The sequence below is a fragment of the Corticium candelabrum genome, chromosome 14 (genome assembly GCF_963422355.1).
Source record: "Corticium candelabrum chromosome 14, ooCorCand1.1, whole genome shotgun sequence".
Lineage (NCBI taxonomy): Eukaryota > Metazoa > Porifera > Homoscleromorpha > Homosclerophorida > Plakinidae > Corticium > Corticium candelabrum.
Window position 1 is genome coordinate 1,322,930 of NC_085098.1, and position 17,538 is coordinate 1,340,467.

Here is a 17,538-nt window from a genome sequence, read left to right on the forward strand (position 1 = left end):
AACATTGTAATGACTTACCAGCATGCGGTATTGTCTACTGATGATATTGTTGGTTTTGGTGTAAGGGCAGACTCTTCTTGGCATGTAACTTGTGATTACAATTGCCACTTCTCCTGATCTAACATTCGATGATCGTAGTTGATTCACCAGTACCACATCAGTACCAAACAAGGACTATTGGTCATATATGTCACAATACAAATAGGTGCGATCAGGGCCTGTTGCATCTTCAGTACTATCAAAGTATCTTAATACCAGCTTTCTTTTACAAACCTCCTTGCTACTGCAGTACATCTTCATATCCTCATTCAAGTGTCGAGTGCTTAAGTCAGGACCACCATGGTATAAAATTGCTTGTGCCTGTAATCCATCATGCCCTGCCCATCCAGTCTCTTGCAAGTACAGTTTAATATCTTCAGGTGGACCGCAGTGGATTACTCTATGTACATTAGGACAATCCAAGCCCATCCCAAACGCTGCAGTTGCAATGACAACTCTCAAGTGTGAGTCAACACAACAAAATGACTTTAGTATAGTATCCTTAACATCATGGCTAGTGCAGGAAGTGAACATGTCCACAAGTTGAAACATAGCAAGGTCAGGTGCTCCTATAGGTTCAGTCAGTTCCTCACCAAGTTGGTTCCTCATAAACAAATAGATTACGGAACAGCTGTTCTATGTACGGCAGAAACCTGTTATCTTATCTGTCAGTTGTCGACAGTGTCATAGTTCATCCACAAGGGGTGCAAATGTCTCTTCCAATGTACACCTGGATTGAGGAGCAGAGTGTACTTAATGTTTCGCTTGTTGGGTAATTCAACAACAAGTACTGGAGCCACTATGACAAGTGTATTCCCAAAAGTTTTCCGTGTCTGCACAGTGGCTGTGGCTGTCAGGGTCATCACATTTACTTCTGTAGGAATTAAGCTCTTGACCTTGTCGAGATTGAAGAACTCCTTTCGAAAGTTCTCCCCTGCAAATATATTCTATGTCATAAAAAACAAGCACAACAACACAACACTTCAGCAACTAACCATTTCTTCACACAGTGTGTCTCATCAACTGCAATGCCAAACACACTTTTCTGAAACACCGCATTCAATAACATCTCCCACACCGCCCAACTTCTAAGTAGTGTCTCTGGACTCAAAACATGAGCTGGTACTTTCTATCACACACATCGCTAATTTCTGTTTTTCCCTCTACATAGATAGCGCGTACGTTGCGTTTACAAGAGCCCTGACTTGGTTCATCATCAAAACGATAAGCGGTCTCACCACAATAACTACAGAATAGCACAAAGACTTGCCACTACCGGTGGGAAATGACACGAAAACGTCTCGATCCTCTACAAAACGTCACACTACTTTTTCTTATATTGGGCGAACACATGCATAGCCCATGGTCTTCGCAGAAACGCGTATAGCATCCCAAACGCTCTGGGCTGGGCTGTCCATCGCATCAACATGTATTAAGCATGCTCTCAGTTATGCCACGCCTTTTCCTTCAAAACTGAAAGGTGATTGGGCATGCCAACATTTCAGTATCATACACAAAAACCTGGCGATAGTGACCAGACCTTCTTCCCGTCCTCGCATACGCCGAAGGTCTGGCACACGAGACGGGTTTGGGATGAAATCATGTGATTCGATTCGTGAGAGATTAGACGGTTGGTTCAGAGAAGGTAGTGAAGAACTTATAGTGGAACAGATTCTTTTCTTACATCGTACTCTATATAGTGAAAGTTAAGTTGTTAGAACTGTCACATTGTGCTGCCAGTTGTATGGAGATCTGCCAAGGTCAGAATTGGTCTAATACCAGGACTGGGCTTTTTATTGAACTCAAATAGAAGTAGAATGATTGGCTTTTTTGGTTGTAGTTAGCGTAGCTTGTGTGTGTGTGTGTGTGTGTGTGTGTGTGTGTGTGTGTGTGTGTGTGTGTGTGTGTGTGTGTGTGTGTGTGTGTGTGTGTGTGTGTGCGTATGTGCTATATATGTTGTACTGACCCAAATTGGGTACTGTACTATAGACTTTGCAAGCTATAGTATCATGAAATCTACTATTACTATTATTATGTGTTGTTATTCCCCTCCATAATAGGCAAGTGGGTTCTTTATCCGCATCTGGGTGCTCACCAACCCGGCAGGTGAGCCCAGCAGGGTACATGTTTCTGTGTAGTCCACACGGCAATCAATGACTAGCCAATTTGATATAGATTGCAGGCATTACGGTGACTGCAAACTCGATACAGCACGCCTAGTGGATATCAATGACCACCAGGAAAGCACTTAACGTCATCGTCAACAGACCGTTCACCAGACCACAGAAACTCCCCAACGACTGAAACTTATTATAATGTTATACTCAACCAGATCAGTCTGGTTTGTAAAGTATATTACAAGTACCAGAAGCAAACCCTACTTCAGAAGTACTTAGATTGTCAGGGATGTCTAGAAAGAAGACATGACTTTATGAAGGATCCGAGTAGATCCCAGAAGCACTGTTTTCTTTAAGTGCTGCAGGTTGTGATGACCTGGAATTATGTCCAGCCACCGTGCAATACCTGCATGCACTGTGCCCAAAGCTCCCAAGACCACCGGAATCACCAGTGTTCGACAATGCCACATGCGGCTTATCTCCACTCACAAGTCGCTGTACTTTGCCAACTTCTCAACATGTTTCTTGCCAATGTTGCCATGAGCAGGACAGCTGATATCAATAAGAAGACAAGTGTTTGTCTTCTTATTTCTGAGACAGATGTCTGGACGATTGGCTTTGATCTTCTTGGCAGTGGGGATGGTGGTATCTCACATCATGGTAATGTCATCCGTCTCCACAAGCCTATTAGGATGATGCCGGTACCATCTGCTCTCCACTGGAACTCCAAAATGGCGACAAACATCCCAGTGAATGATGGAGGCCACCTGATTGTGTCGATCAGTGTAGTCTATCGGTGCCAAAGCACTACAGCCTGCCACAATGTGGTCGACTGTTTCCAGGCCTACACTGCACTTGTGGCAAGTAGGACTAACATCACGATGTAGAATCTTGCGCTCATAGTACCGAGTCCGAAGAGCTTGGTCTTGAGCAGCAACAACCAGTCCCTTAGTTGCAGCAGGAAGATTCGCTGCCTTTAGCCATCCGTAGGTCTCTTTCATGTCCACAGGCGGTTGCTCAGTGAGACAGCGATACTGCCTGTGCATAGGCTTCCCACTCCAGGGCCGCACACGAAGAGAACTGCAACACGTACGGTAATGTCTTGCATCTGTTTCAGGTGCTTGCTCGAAGCCACCTTCAACCGAGATGGATGCATTCCTGTGTAAGTTCTGCGACTTGTCATCCGAAGCAAGACTCCTTCGCAGCTGTGCAGTAAACCAACAAGCCATGCGCTTGATCGAGTGTGAAGATTTTCCAGAGTCACACTCCTGTATCATCTGCATGAAAGAATCAGAACTGTCAGCAAGGTAACAGTTCAGCCTCACAATACAAGATTGATATGTTGACTCAATCTGTTGTAACCCCCTACCCCCATCACTGCAAGGAGCGTACAATCGGCCAACGTCTGCAGCAGGATGGTGGACACCGTGCATAGAGAGGAGCTTTCTGGTCCGTCGATCAAGCTGCTGCAGGTCCGTGCACCCCCAATGAATGACGCCAAAACCGTAAGTGAGAACCGGTAGTGCAAACCCATTGATGGCTAGAATCTTGTTCCGACCATACAACTCAGTCCGGAGAACCACCTTCACTCTGCGGAAGTACTCACGACGGAGTCTCTCCCGCATCATGCTGTGCTGAATACCGTTACTCTCATTTGCACCCAAGTACTTGTAGACTTGACCCGGTTCCAGACAGTTGATGGTGTCCGTTTTTCCTACCGTCACTTCATTATGTGTGTCGCTATGCCCCTCCATAATGGGCAAGTGGGGTCTTTACCCCCATCTGGGCGCCCACCAACCAGGCAGGTGAGCTCAGCGGGGTACATGTTTCCGTGTAGTTCATACGACGATCAATGACTAGCCAATTCGATATAGATTGCAGGCATTACGGTGACCGCGAACTCGTGCTGACTAGTGGATATCAACAACCACCAGGAAAGCACTGAACGTCATTGTCAACGGACCGTTCACCAGACCACAGAAACTCCCAAAGACTGAAACGAGTCATAGTCTCATTTTATTTATTATTATTATTATTATTATTATTATTATTATTATTATGTGTCGTGTTCAACCAGATTAGTCTGGTTTGTAAAGTCTATTACAAGTACCGGACGCAAATCCTGCTTCAGAAGTACTTAGATCATCACAGCTGTCTAGAAAGAAGACATGACTTTACGAAGGATGCAAGTAGATCCCAGAAGCACTGTTTTCTGTAAGTGCTGCAGGTTGTGATGACCTGGAATAATGTCCAGCCACCGTGCCATACCTGTGTGCACTGTGCCCAAAGCTCCCAAGACCACCGGAACCTTATTATGTGCTGCTATGCCCCTCCATAATGGGCAAGTGGGGTGTTTACCCCCATCTGGGCGTCCACCAACCCGGTAGGTGAGCCCAGCAGGATACATGTTTCTGTGTAGCCCACACGGCAATCAATGACTGGCCAATTCGATATAGATTGCAGGCATTACGGTGACCGCGAACTTGATACAGCACGCCTAGTGGATATAATGACCACCAGGAAAGCACTGAACGTCATTGTCAACGGACCGTTTGCCAGACCACAGAAACTCCCCAACGACTGAAACAAGTCATAGTCTCATAAAGCTAAAGAAACATGAGAAAGAAAGACAGACAAGTTTCATAATTTACTGTCGTCACTGGGGTTTCAACCCCTAAACCATGGAGTGGTAGCCATTGTCGCTAACCACTAAGCCACGGCGGTGACTTTTACGTGTCGTTATGCCTCTCCATAATGGGCAAGTGGGGTCTTTACCCCCATCTGGGCGCCCACCAACCCGGCAGGTGAGCCCAGCGGGGTACATGTTTCCGTGTAGTCCATACGGCGATCAATGACTAGCCAATTCGATATAGATTGCAGGCATTACGGTGACCGCGTACTCGATACAGCACGCCTAGTGGATATCAACGACCACCAGGAAAGCACTGGACGTCATCGTCAACGGACCGTTCACCAGACCACAGAAACTCCCCAACGACTGAAACGAGTCATAGTCTCGTGGATAAAGCTAGAGAAACATGAGAAAGAAAGACAGACAAGTTTCACAATTTACTGTCGTCACTGGGGTTTGAACCCCCAAACCATGGAGTGGTAGCCATTGTCGCTAACCACTAAGCCACGGCGTATTATGTGTGTCGTGCTCAACCAGATCAGTCTGGTTTGTAAAGTCTATTACAAGTACCGGAAGCAAACCCTGCTTCAGAAGTACTTAGACCATCACGGCTGTCTAGAAAGAAGACATGACTTTACGAAGGATCCGAGTAGATCCCAGAAGCACTGTTTTCTGTAAGTGCTGCAGGTTGTGATGACCTGGAATAATGTCCAGCCACTGTGCAATACCTGCGTGCACTGTGCCCAAAGCTCCCAAGACCACCGGAACCACCAGTGTTCGACAATGCCACATGCGGCTTATCTCCACCCTCAAGTCGCTGTACTTCGCCAACTTCTCAGCATGTTTCTTGCCAATGTTGCCATCAGTAGGACAGCTGATATCAATAAGAAGACAATTGTTTGTCTTCCTATTTCTGAGACAGATGTCTGGACGATTGGCTTTGATCCTCCTGGCAGTGGGGATGGTGGTATCCCACATCATAGTAATGTCATCCGTCTCCACAAGCCTATCAGGATGATGCCAGTACCATCTGCTCTTCACTGGAGCCCCAAAATGGCGACAAACGTCCCAGTGAATGATGGATGCCACCTGATTGTGTCGATCAGTGTAGTCCGTCGGTGCCAAAGCACTACAGCCTGCCACAATGTGGTCGACTGTTTCCAGGCCTACACTGCACATGCGGCAAGTAGGACTAACATCACGATGTAGAATCTTGCGCTCATAGTACTGAGTCCGAAGAGCTTGGTCTTGAGCAGCAACAACCAGTCTCTCAGTTGCAGCAGGAAGATTCGCTGCCTTTAGCCATCCGTAGGTCTCTTTCATGTCCACAGGCGGTTGCTCAGTGAGACAACGATACTGCCTGTGCATAGGCTTCCCACTCCAGGACCGCACACGAAGAGAACTGCAACACGTACGGTAATGTCTTGCATCTGTTTCAGGTGCTTGCTCGAAGCCACCTTCAACCGAGATGGATGCATTCCTGTGTAAGCTCTGCGACTTGTTGTCCGAAGCAAGACTCCTTCGCAGCTGTGCAGTAAACCGACAAGCCATGTGCTTGATCGAGTGTGAAGATTTTCCAGAGTCACACTCCTGTATCATCTGCATGAAAGGATCAGAACTGTCAGCAAGGTAACAGTTCAGCCTCACAATACAAGTACAAGATTGATATGTCGACTCAATCTGTTGTAACCCCCTACCCCCATCACTGCAAGGAGCGTCCAGTCGGTCAACGTCTGCAGCAGGATGGTGGACACCGTACATAGAGAGGAGCTTTCTTGTCCGTCGATCGAGCTGCTGCAGGTCCGTGCACCCCCAATGAATGACGCCAAAACCGTAAGTGAGAACCGGTAGTGCAAACCCATTGATGGCTAGAATCTTGTTCCGACCATACAACTCAGTCCGGAGAACCACCTTCACTCTGCAGAAGTACTCACGACGGAGTCTCTCCCGCATCATGCTGTGCTGAATACCGTTACTCTCATCTACACCCAAGTACTTGTAGACTTGACCCGGTTCCAGACAGTTGATGGTGTCCGTTTTTCCTACCGTCACTCCAGAGTTGTGTCCAGATAGCCTGCCGTTGACAAAGTGTGCAACAGCACATTTGTCCAGACCAAACTTCATCTGGATGTCATCAGAGAAGGTACGAACCGTGTGCAACAACCCGTCCAACTGATCAGAGTTTCTGCCATACAGCTTCAGATCATCCATGTAAAGTAGATGACTGATAAGCTGACGTTTGGCAGTCTCACCATGCCCAGTGGTCATCCGGTAGCCGTAACCGGTTCTGTTCAGCTCCTTGCTCAGAGGATTGAGAGCCACACAGAAGAGAAGTGGAGAAAGTGAGTCACCTTGGAAAATACCCCTCCTGATCTGCATAAGCCTTGTCTTGATCGTACTATTCCCGCAAGAAAGCACCATCGATGTCCTCCAACTCTTCATCACACGTGACAGGAACCCGCACAAGACTGGACTGATCTTATGCAGCTGAAGGCATTGGAGCAACCAACTGTGTGGCACGCTGTCATAGGCTTTCTGGTAGTCCACCCAAGCCATGCTCAAGCTCTTGTGCCTGGTCCTACAGTCTTCGGTAAGCAGCTTGTTGATCAACAGCTGATCCTTTGCACCAAAAGATCTCTGTCGACAACCCTTCTGCTCCGGAGCCATGAGGTTTCTCTGATCCAAATGCCCTGCAATCCTCTGCCTGATGACTGAGGTGAGGGTCTTATAGAAGACAGACAGACACGTGATAGGCCGGTAATTTTTGGCCTGGTCAGTCTTGTCATTCTTAGGAATCAGAGTAGTTATTCCTTGAGACAACCAGTCGGGTACAGAGTCTGGATTCTGAACCAGCAGGTTGTAGTTACGAGTCAGATCAGTGTGAAGACACGTGATACACTTGACCCAGAAACCATAAACCTTGTCTGGACCAGGAGACTTCCAGTTCCCCATCCTTTTGAGACACGATGTGACCTCATTGTCTGAGATAGGTAACCACTGCTGCTCATCTTTCCGGTGCGTCTCGTCATCGGTTTGACGTCTCAGCCAGAAGGCAGACTCATTGTGATGTACCTCAGTTTCTAGGATACCACCCCAATACTGTTCGATCTCAGACTCGGATGGCGGGGAAGTGACCCGGATAGTCTGCTTATCCAGCTCTCTGTAAAACCGTCCAGCATCTCGTTGAAACAAACCATTCTGGCGAAGTCTCTTACGATTCTTCTCCAGCCTCCTGGTCCGCTCGACCTTGGACTTAAGTTCCATTTTCAATCGATTGATGGAGACCTCACAACTCTCCGAACAGGAAATGCCCAACCGATGCCGAAGACGTCGGAGTTCATGTAACATACGAATGCCCGATGAACCCTTTCTAACCTCCAGCAACAGTGAGATCGCACGTCGAAGTGTGAGAATCTCCATATCCAGCCTTCGTCTTCATGTCGGTGTTTGAGAATTGGTTGACTTCGTCGTCTTTAAGCCCCGCCTTTTGGACACTAGCGAAGCAGCAGAGTATACCAGGTAACTGATTTCACTCATATCTGGTTCATCCTTCAACGAACTGATGATCGTGTTAAGATCACCAATAAGCTTCAGGGTTCCACTGTTCACAAAGATCCTTGGAAGGCATTGTCTCTCACAGATAGGAATTTGCCTGACTTTCTGCAACTCCTCAAGAAACTCTCGACGAAGTACAGGGTCCACAGCAGCATCACAATCAAGCGAAAGACCATCCTCCGTTTGGCAGCAGTCTGGACTGAGTTGAGATGAAGAAGTTTCCATCCTTTCTAGCCGAGAAGCTATACTAGGATGTGTAGTCATCAGATCAGAGCTCACAGAGTCACAAGGGGATGGTGATTCCCCAACAGCACTGCACTGAACTGAATCCAAAGTGTCATCTACGGATAGGATATCACCACTATCTCTTGCAGATGAGCAGTCCTTAGAGAGAACAGTGACTGACTGAACAAGGGAGCCATCTTCCAAGTGATTAGCAAACTCATGATCTTCTTGCATCATTGACACGACAGGTTTCCCACCACGTGCAGCAGGCGCCATCCTGACTGAAGCCATGCAAGGTGACACATTGCCAAGCAAAGGCGTGACAACTGAGCCATCAGCTGATAGAGCAGAAACCACATCCAACGCCGACATCTGCACACCAAGACAAACATCAGTCGTAACAGATAACAAACCTGAGACGGGCTTTCCATCCTGTGCGGCCTCGCGTTTAATCTCCTCCAACTCTGATTCAGTCAGACTTCCAGAAGTCAAGAGATATCGCTTCTGGTCTGCCAAACGCTGCTCAGAGACGTCAGTCAGAGAAGGATTTCGTTCACACCACAGCTGATGCATGGGTTTTCTGAAAGCAGAGAACTTGCATGACAACATCACGTAGTAATAACAAAACATCACTTCCCTATTCATTTGTCGCGTCCATTTCCTTCGTCTTGTTGCATTGCCGTTCCTGTTAGCCGAACACAAGATTTGCTAGGAACGATGGGCATCACAGTAGTCTCGTCAGCGGGATTTGAAGCCAAATTCAAATCAGACGCCACACGAGAGATAGTTCGACCAGTCGCCCTACGCCCAGAACTATTCCTGGTCTTCCGAACAGCTCCAGTGATTCCAGATGCCGACTTTTCGAGCCCTGTCCTGGTTTCCCGACAAGGAACGCGCTCCTCAGCTAGCTCTGAGACGAGCGATACAGCTAGACGTCCATCTTCCATCAATATCCGGGTATATTTATGTGTCGTGCTCAACCAGATCAGTCTGGTTTGTAAAGTCTATTACAAGTACCGGAAGCAAACCCTGCTTCAGAAGTACTTAGACCATCACGGCTGTCTAGAAAGAAGACACGACTTTACGAAGGATCCGAGTAGATCCCAGAAGCACTGTTTTCTGTAAGTGCTGCAGGTTGTGATGACCTGGAATAATGTCCAGCCACTGTGCAATACCTGCGTGCACTGTGCCCAAAGCTCCCAAGACCACCGGAACCACCAGTGTTCGACAATGCCACATGCGGCTTATCTCCACTCGCAAGTCGCTGTACTTCGCCAACTTCTCAGCATGTTTCTTGCCAATGTTGCCATCAGCAGGACAGCTGATATCAATAAGAAGACAAGTGTTTGTCTTCCTATTTCTGAGACAGATGTCTGGACGATTGGCTTTGATCTTCCTGGCAGTGGGGATGGTGGTATCCCACATCATAGTAATGTCATCCGTCTCCACAAGCCTATCAGGATGATGCCGGTACAATCTGCTCTCCACTGGAACTCCAAAATGGCGACAAACGTCCCAGTGAATGATGGATGCCACCTGATTGTGTTGATCAGTGTAGTCCGTCGGTGCCAAAGCACTACAGCCTGCCACAATGTGGTCGACTGTCTCCAGGCCTACACTGCACATGCGGCAAGTAGGACTGACATCACGATGTAGAATCTTGCGCTATTATTATTATTATTATTATTATTATTATTATTATTATTATTGTGTCGTTATGGCCCTCCATAATGGGCAAGTGGGGTCTTTACCCCATCTGGGCGCCCACCAATCCGGCAGGTGAGCCCAGCAGGGTACATGTTTCTGTGTAGTCCACGCGGCGATCAATGAGTAGCCAATTCGATATACATTGCAGGCATTACGGTGACCACAAGCATTGGGACAGCACGCCTAGTGGATATCAATGACCACCAGAAAAGCACTGAACGTCATCGTCAACGGATTGTTCACCAGACCAGAGAAAGTCCCCAACGACTGAAACGAGTCATAGTCTCATGGATAAAGCTAGAGAAACATGAGAAAGACAGACAAGTTTTATAATTTACTGTCGTCACTGGGGTTTGAACCCCCAAACCATTGAGTGGTAGCCATTGTCACTAACCACTAAGCCACGGCGGTGACTATTATTATTATTATTGTGTCACTATGTCCCTCCATAATGGGCAAGTGGGGTCTTTACCCCCATCTGGGTGCCCACCAACCCGGCAGATGAGCCCAGCGGGGTACATGTTTCTGTGTAGTCCACACGGCGATCAATGACTAGCCAATTCGATATAGATTGCAGGCATTACGGTGACCGCGAACTCGATACAGCATGCCTAGTGGATATAAATGACCACCAGGAAAGCACTGAACGTCATCATCAACGGACCATTCGCCAGACCACAGAAACTCCCCAACTACTGAAACGACTGAAACGAGTCATAGTCTCATGGATAACGCTAGAGAAACATGAGAAAGAAAGACAGACAAGTTTCATAATTTACTATCGTCACTGGGGTTTGTACCCCCAAACCATGGAGTGGTAGCCATTGTCGCTAACCACTAAGCCACGACGGTGACTTATTATGTCGTTATGCCCCTCCATAATGGGCAAGTGAGGTCTTTACCCCCATCTGGGTGCCCACCAACCCGGCAGGTGAGCCCAGCAGGGTACATGTTTCCGTGCAGTCCTTACGGCGATCAATGACTAGCCAATTTGATGTAGATTGCAGGCATTACGGTAACCACAAACATCGGTACAGCACACCTAGTGGATATCAATGACCACCAGGAAAGCACTGAACGTCATCATCAACGGACCGTTCGCCAGACCACAGAAACTCCCCAACGACTGAAACGACTCATAGTCTCATGGATAAAGCTAGAGAAACATGAGAAAGAAAGACAGACAAGTTTCATAATTTACTATTGTCACTGGGGTTTGAACTCCCAAACCATGTAGTGGTAACCATTGTTGCTAACCACTAAGCCACGGCGGTGACTTATTATATATGTGTCGTGCTCAACCAGATCAGTCTGGTTTGTAAAGTCTATTACAAGTACCAGAAGCAAACCCTGCTTCAGAAGTACTTAGACCATCACAGCTGTCTAGAAAGAAGACATGACTTTAAGAAGGATCCGAGTAGATCCCAGAAGCACTGTTTTCTGTAAGTGCTGCAGGTTGTGATGACCTGGAATAATGTCCAGCCACCGTGCAATACCTGTGTGCACTGTGCCCAAAGCTCCCAAAACCACCGGTGTTTGACAATGCCACATGCGGCTTATCTCCACTCGCAAGTCGCTGTACTTCGTCGACTTCTCAGCATGTTTTCTGCCAATGTTGCCATTATTATGTGTCGCTATGCCCCTTATTATTATGTGTTGCTACGCCCCTCCATAATGGGCAAAGGGGGTCTTTACCCACATCTGGGCGCCCACCAACCCGGCAGGTGATCCCAGCGGGGTACATGTTTCTGTGTAGTCCATACGGCGATCAATGACTAGCCAATTCGATATAGATTGCAGTCATTACGGTGACCACGAACATTGGTACAGCACACCTAGTGGATATCAATGACCATCAGGAAAGCACTGAACGTCAACGGACCGTTCACCAGACCACAGAAACTCCCCAACGACTGAAACGAGTCATAGTCTCATGGATAAAGCTAGAGAAACATGAGAAAGAAAGACAGACAAGTTTCACAATTTACTGTCGTCACTGGGGTTTGAACCCCCAAACCATGGAGTGGTAGCCATTGTCGCTAACCACTAAGCCACGGCGGTGACTTAGTATTATTATTATTGTGTCGTTATGCCCCTCCATAATGGGCAAGTGGGGTCTTTACCCCCATCTGGGCGCCCACCAGCCCGGCAGGTGAGCCCAGCAGGGTACATGTTTCCGTGCAGTCCATATGGCGATCAATGACTAGCCAATTCGATATAGATTGCAGGCATTACGGTGACCGCGTACTCGATACAGCACGCCTAGTGGATATCAACGACCACCAGGAAAGCACTGGACGTCATCGTCAACGGACCGTTCGCCAGACCACAGAAACTCCCCAACGACTGAAACGAGTCATAGTCTCATGGATAAAGCTAGAGAAACATGAGAAAGAAAGACAGACAAGTTTCATAATTTACTAGCGTCACTGGGGTTTGAACCCCCAAACCATGGAGTGGTAGCCATTGTTATTATTATTATTATTATTATTATTATTATTATTATTATTATTTTCCTGCGAATTACAAGCAACCATCTGCTGTTGCCAGCATAATGTTTTCCCTTGTTTGCTCTGCCTTTTTCAATCCTGGAACCTCTGACACTCATAATGACTGATCTTAAGGAGAGCAAATCTCAGGCGTCAGCAGATCCAGTTGATTGTTGTAGCATATGAAGAGTCGTCTTTTTCAGCAGTTAACGAAGCTACCTTTCATGAAAATATCCGTCGATTGTTGAATCTTCCAATGACAGAAATATGACTGGAGTAAACAAGACATGTTCAGTTTCTATCGTACAAATCAACATCACTTTATGCCTGCCACAGTCGCCAAGAGTTAGAGAAAAAGAGAAAATATGAAAGAGAGAGTGATTGTATGAGGGCTGTTGGGTTAAAACTCGCATATCAAAAGAATTGTCTGGAATCTACCTCTTTAGAATCCATTTGCTTCAATATCTAGACGAGCTTTGTCATCGGTGGTAGCACAACAATTTGAAAGTTTTTCACTGTTTTACCAGTCAAGGGTTGCTACGTTGGTTCTATCTGGATATCATAGCATACATTGTGACAAATTTCGGTATTCTCAAATAAGACAAGACTGAGAATTTCTTACCACAGAAACATTCATCACTCAGGTGAGGAGGGTGCCAACCGTATCTGAGAGTGTGTCATGGAATGCCAATTTATGTTATGACAAGCCATGTTGTTCAATCAGGAGTGTTGTGAGACAGCTAGAAGCATTGTTTTTGCCAGTTTGGCAATTGTTTCATTTGCTGTGGTAAACTTTTTTCTAACATCTCTGCTTGTATCGTCATTTCTTTTGCTTGTGAGATCTCACAGTCGGTTTGCAGGAAACCTGTTGGTGAGAAGGATCTCCTAAATTTTCTTTTATTGAAGGATCAGATTGAGAACTGGTTGAGTGACTGTTTAGAGTAATCACATTGTGACGTTAGCAAGAGTGGGTTAAGGCATAAGCCTCCCATATGCAATGGCAAAGAAAAGAACTGTTGCTATCTGATTCACTAGGAGCTGCACAACTGATGAGAGGGATTAACTTATGCTTGGTTCAATCATCAAATACAGCAAACACTGTTTAAACTGATGTAATTTAGGTTGTGTTATTTTTCTACCAAATTGTAGTTATCTGTACCTTCACATTATAGATACATACAAGTTTTATTGTACATGAAATTACTGTTTCAAAGACTTTGATTCCAACTATGTTTAGGTACAATTATACAGTTATCCAGTACATTACTAAATCATTACAACTATGACATCTTATGTAAGAAGTGTATGTGAACACAAGTAGAAGGTGTACATGTTAATTTCTACTTTTTCATGTTACTCCTACATCTTTTGCAGATCTGTGGATGGCAACCACATGTTTTCTAGAAAAAATATGTAGGCTGCCTATGTGTACAACAACACGCCCACTCTTGATTTGACAAAACACACCTACAGTGCTCGAATTAAGGTTTCAACGTTGTGCGGACATATTCTTACGTAGCCAGCCCCTCCCCTTTTGATATCAAAAGTGGGAGAGGCTAGCTACGTGAGACTAAAATTTTAAATTGATTGGACTTCACAGCTAGAATTAGTTCAAACATATTTTCCATCCTAACTAACTTACTCAGGAGCATCAAAACCTGATTTGTTTGGTATAACGCGCATTAATAAAAAAGGCAGTCAAATTTAACATGATGAGTGCAAAAGATCAGTGTCATCATGCCTTATGATATCCATAAACAGTCAACAGCTACATGAGCACAAAAGTTCAGTAAGGTTTCACAAAAGCTGAGGCAATTTTTTGGCCATTCTTGAAAGACACAACATTGGAAGTAATTTCTTCATTTTTACAACGACATTAGACAAGACATTTCAAAGCAGTCCAGCCATAGGTAGACCACTTCTGGTCTATAAACAGTACTAAGTATCCACAAGTCAACAGAGTTTGAGACTAAATTGGTCTCCCACAGGTTGTTTTTCATGACTTGTGATTTAAGTCTATGGATTAAGCAACATTACAAAATTTCTGTAACGAGATACGTAAGACAAATGTATTAAGCTAAATTTATTAATAGTAAAGCAGAAGTTGAGTCATGTTCTGTACTGATCATAAGCACTTATATTCACTGTTAATTAACTATTAATTAGCCTTAAAGCAGCTTGTACTAATTGTTGTATCAGAGAGTAAATCAGTTACTACTTAGGCTTTTACTGACACTAAATTGTACAAGTTTATGTACAACGTACAAAACTAGTGCTTGTCAACAGTTCCCACCCAAACTTCCCAATCCTCAATAGGGTTCCTAGCGCATGAGTTAGTTAGGAAGGTATGACTATACAGCTACTAGAGGAAGTAGCCAATTAGCAAGGTCACTAAACGGTCCACCGCTGTGACATCAACTCACAGTCCTCATTGTTTCGCGGGCTGTTGGTTGGTATTCCTGACTCTTCTTCCCGTTCTGTGTCGTCTTGATAGCCTTTACGTTTACATAACCTCATTCTATTGTAATATGACTTCTAATGGACAGTTTTGGAATATCACTTAACATCTGCTTGTGGTAAACAATTACAGCTGCATCATTACTGACTTTCGGGAGCAAAGTCAGCGCGAACAGAGAGTAGCCTCTGTAAATCTCTAGGATAGTGTACATACTATATAATTAAAAAGCGACAGAAGATTGAAGTTCACAGCAGACAAGTTAGGACATAGTTGGAGAACGCCGTACATATCATTACTAGAGCACGTGACTCGGGAATCCGTTTTACAAGACCGGTTGGGGTATACTACGTAGCTACTAGTAACTCATGTGTATCTCTTCTGACTAAACCATATACGAGAAATACTAATCTTACAACGAATCTTTTGATGTAGAGATGAAACACGTCGATTACAGTTGGCTGCACCTGTGACGTAGTAATTATAATTCAATTATCAAATGAAGAGCGGCAATCACTTGGTAATAGACATCAGAAACATGCGGCAAAATGAATAGATGCTCATTGTGTAGCTAGCTGTAGTGGAAAATGATAAATCAAACCTTGAGAGCAAGACATTAGAGCTCCTTTACGGCATGTCTACAGTTGCGTTTCTAAAGTTTGACATCTTGTCCGAACGTTCTTCTTCGTGATCGGACAAACAACAAAAGTGTTCGGAAATGTCCAATGTCCGACCGCTATTTCGAGCACTGCACCCACATGATCACAGTTAACTTAATAAAAGCTGCACAATGATGATGATGATGATGATGATGATGATGTAACATCATGTGCCATCTAAATATATGGAATAACATAGTTTATCAAGTCATCATCATAAAGTGATATCTGACACATTTCTGATAACATTCCAGAAGTGATACTGGAGAACATGTATACATACAACACGTAAGGTGCTATCCACCCATAAATCAACTCAACAGAATGCTGTTAGTTAGAGTTGTTAGTCAGAGTTATTATTTCCCAGTTTTTTGGGAATTTGCACTAGCGAATTTGCATAGAGCATCCTAAGTATTTTGTAAGACTGAGAAGTGCTGCTTTTACATAGGATACATAACTATGCATAGGAGTGGCAGCCCTGTCTGTGTCACTAGTAGACTTACCCTACAATTGGTATACAGGATTATTATTAGCTGGGTTTTCTATTAGCAAACGCATTTTCACTTCTAGATTGTTATGGTTTTTTCTATGTAATGGACAACTAATTGTGTTGAATCAATAGGTTACAATAAAAGTTTAGGTAGAAATATACTCTCATCAGCTAATCAGAATTGTGATAGTTTTATGAATTGCAGACAAACACTCGCCAAACTGAGAATCAACTAAACCTCTTGGAAGCTGGAGCTCATGCTGGAGTGAGTGAAGAAAAGCTCCATGAAGTAGTTCACAAGATGAAGGAACTTATTACATCAAGAGGAGACAAACTATTACTTGAAGCTCAAGCATTTTATGGTTCAAAGGTCTAAAACAGAAGTTGATTTTTAAATTTTGAAATAGATATTTGAATACTCTGGCTTTACTGCTTAGGTTGAAGATGCTGAAAAAAGAGGGAACTTTGAACTTTCAGCTTTACAACAAACAAATGATCATTTGCGCAACTCTTTGGAAGAAATGACACTAGCATTTGAAAACCTTATATTCCAGGTACAAACAAGTCATTACATGTTAATCAATCTTAAGTTTGTTTAGCAATTAAGTGATCTCTTTTAATTTATATTTACAAACTGTATTTCTATAGCGTCAAAGAAAGGAACAGAGGATAAATGAGATGCATGAACAAGTTCAGAAGATGCTTAATGACAAAGTACTGCTGACTAGAGATGACACTGATTGTGAAGTAGCTGATGAAGTGGACCGATTTTATGGAATGGTGTTGCAAGCTCAAAATGAACTAACGTAAGCACGTGCTTAATTAATAGCGGTGGTAGTAATGCAGTAGTTTGTTGTTGTGAGACGTGTACTCATATTTGAACAATTTTCCTACATACAGCATAATTGTAAAGCAAACAACTAATAATTTTGGAAATAAAGTCGTACCCACTTGATTATTACTCCACCCCACCTCAATGGTTGGCCAGAGTATTGACACCTAAAGTTGTTAATTGGCAAAAGTGATTGATTTATTGACTTAATTAAACAGCATGTTGCTAAACTAATAGAGCTTCTGACCACCGCCACTGCCGAAAATATAGAAACCTAGTTTTCTATACCCTATCTGAGTCATCAAAACCTCTGGCGCAAATGTAGCAAACAGTCACTG

At 44.6% G+C, this 17,538-nt stretch overlaps 1 protein-coding gene across 1 annotated transcript; it reads left to right on the forward strand.

Annotated features, from left to right (window-relative positions):
• The first annotated feature begins 1,529 nt into the window (after positions 1–1,529).
• Positions 1,530–17,338, forward strand: LOC134189920 (uncharacterized). Its single transcript, XM_062658317.1, has 5 exons — positions 1,530–1,607; positions 16,501–16,512; positions 16,574–16,738; positions 16,806–16,922; positions 17,017–17,338. The coding sequence occupies exons 1-5, from the start codon at positions 1,530–1,532 to the stop codon at positions 17,176–17,178; spliced, it is 534 nt and encodes a 177-aa protein (XP_062514301.1). The 3' UTR covers positions 17,179–17,338.
• The last annotated feature ends 200 nt before the right edge of the window (positions 17,339–17,538 follow it).

Excerpts from the sequence above, each read along its gene's own strand:
- LOC134189920 (XM_062658317.1), top strand. The coding sequence starts at position 1,530 with ATGCCAACATTTCAGTATCATACACAAAAACCTGGCGATAGTGACCAG. Across the intron at positions 16,739-16,805 it reads AAGCATTTTATGGTTCAAAG|GTTGAAGATGCTGAAAAAAG; the intron begins GTCTAAAACAGA and ends TTTACTGCTTAG. Across the intron at positions 16,923-17,016 it reads TTGAAAACCTTATATTCCAG|CGTCAAAGAAAGGAACAGAG; the intron begins GTACAAACAAGT and ends GTATTTCTATAG.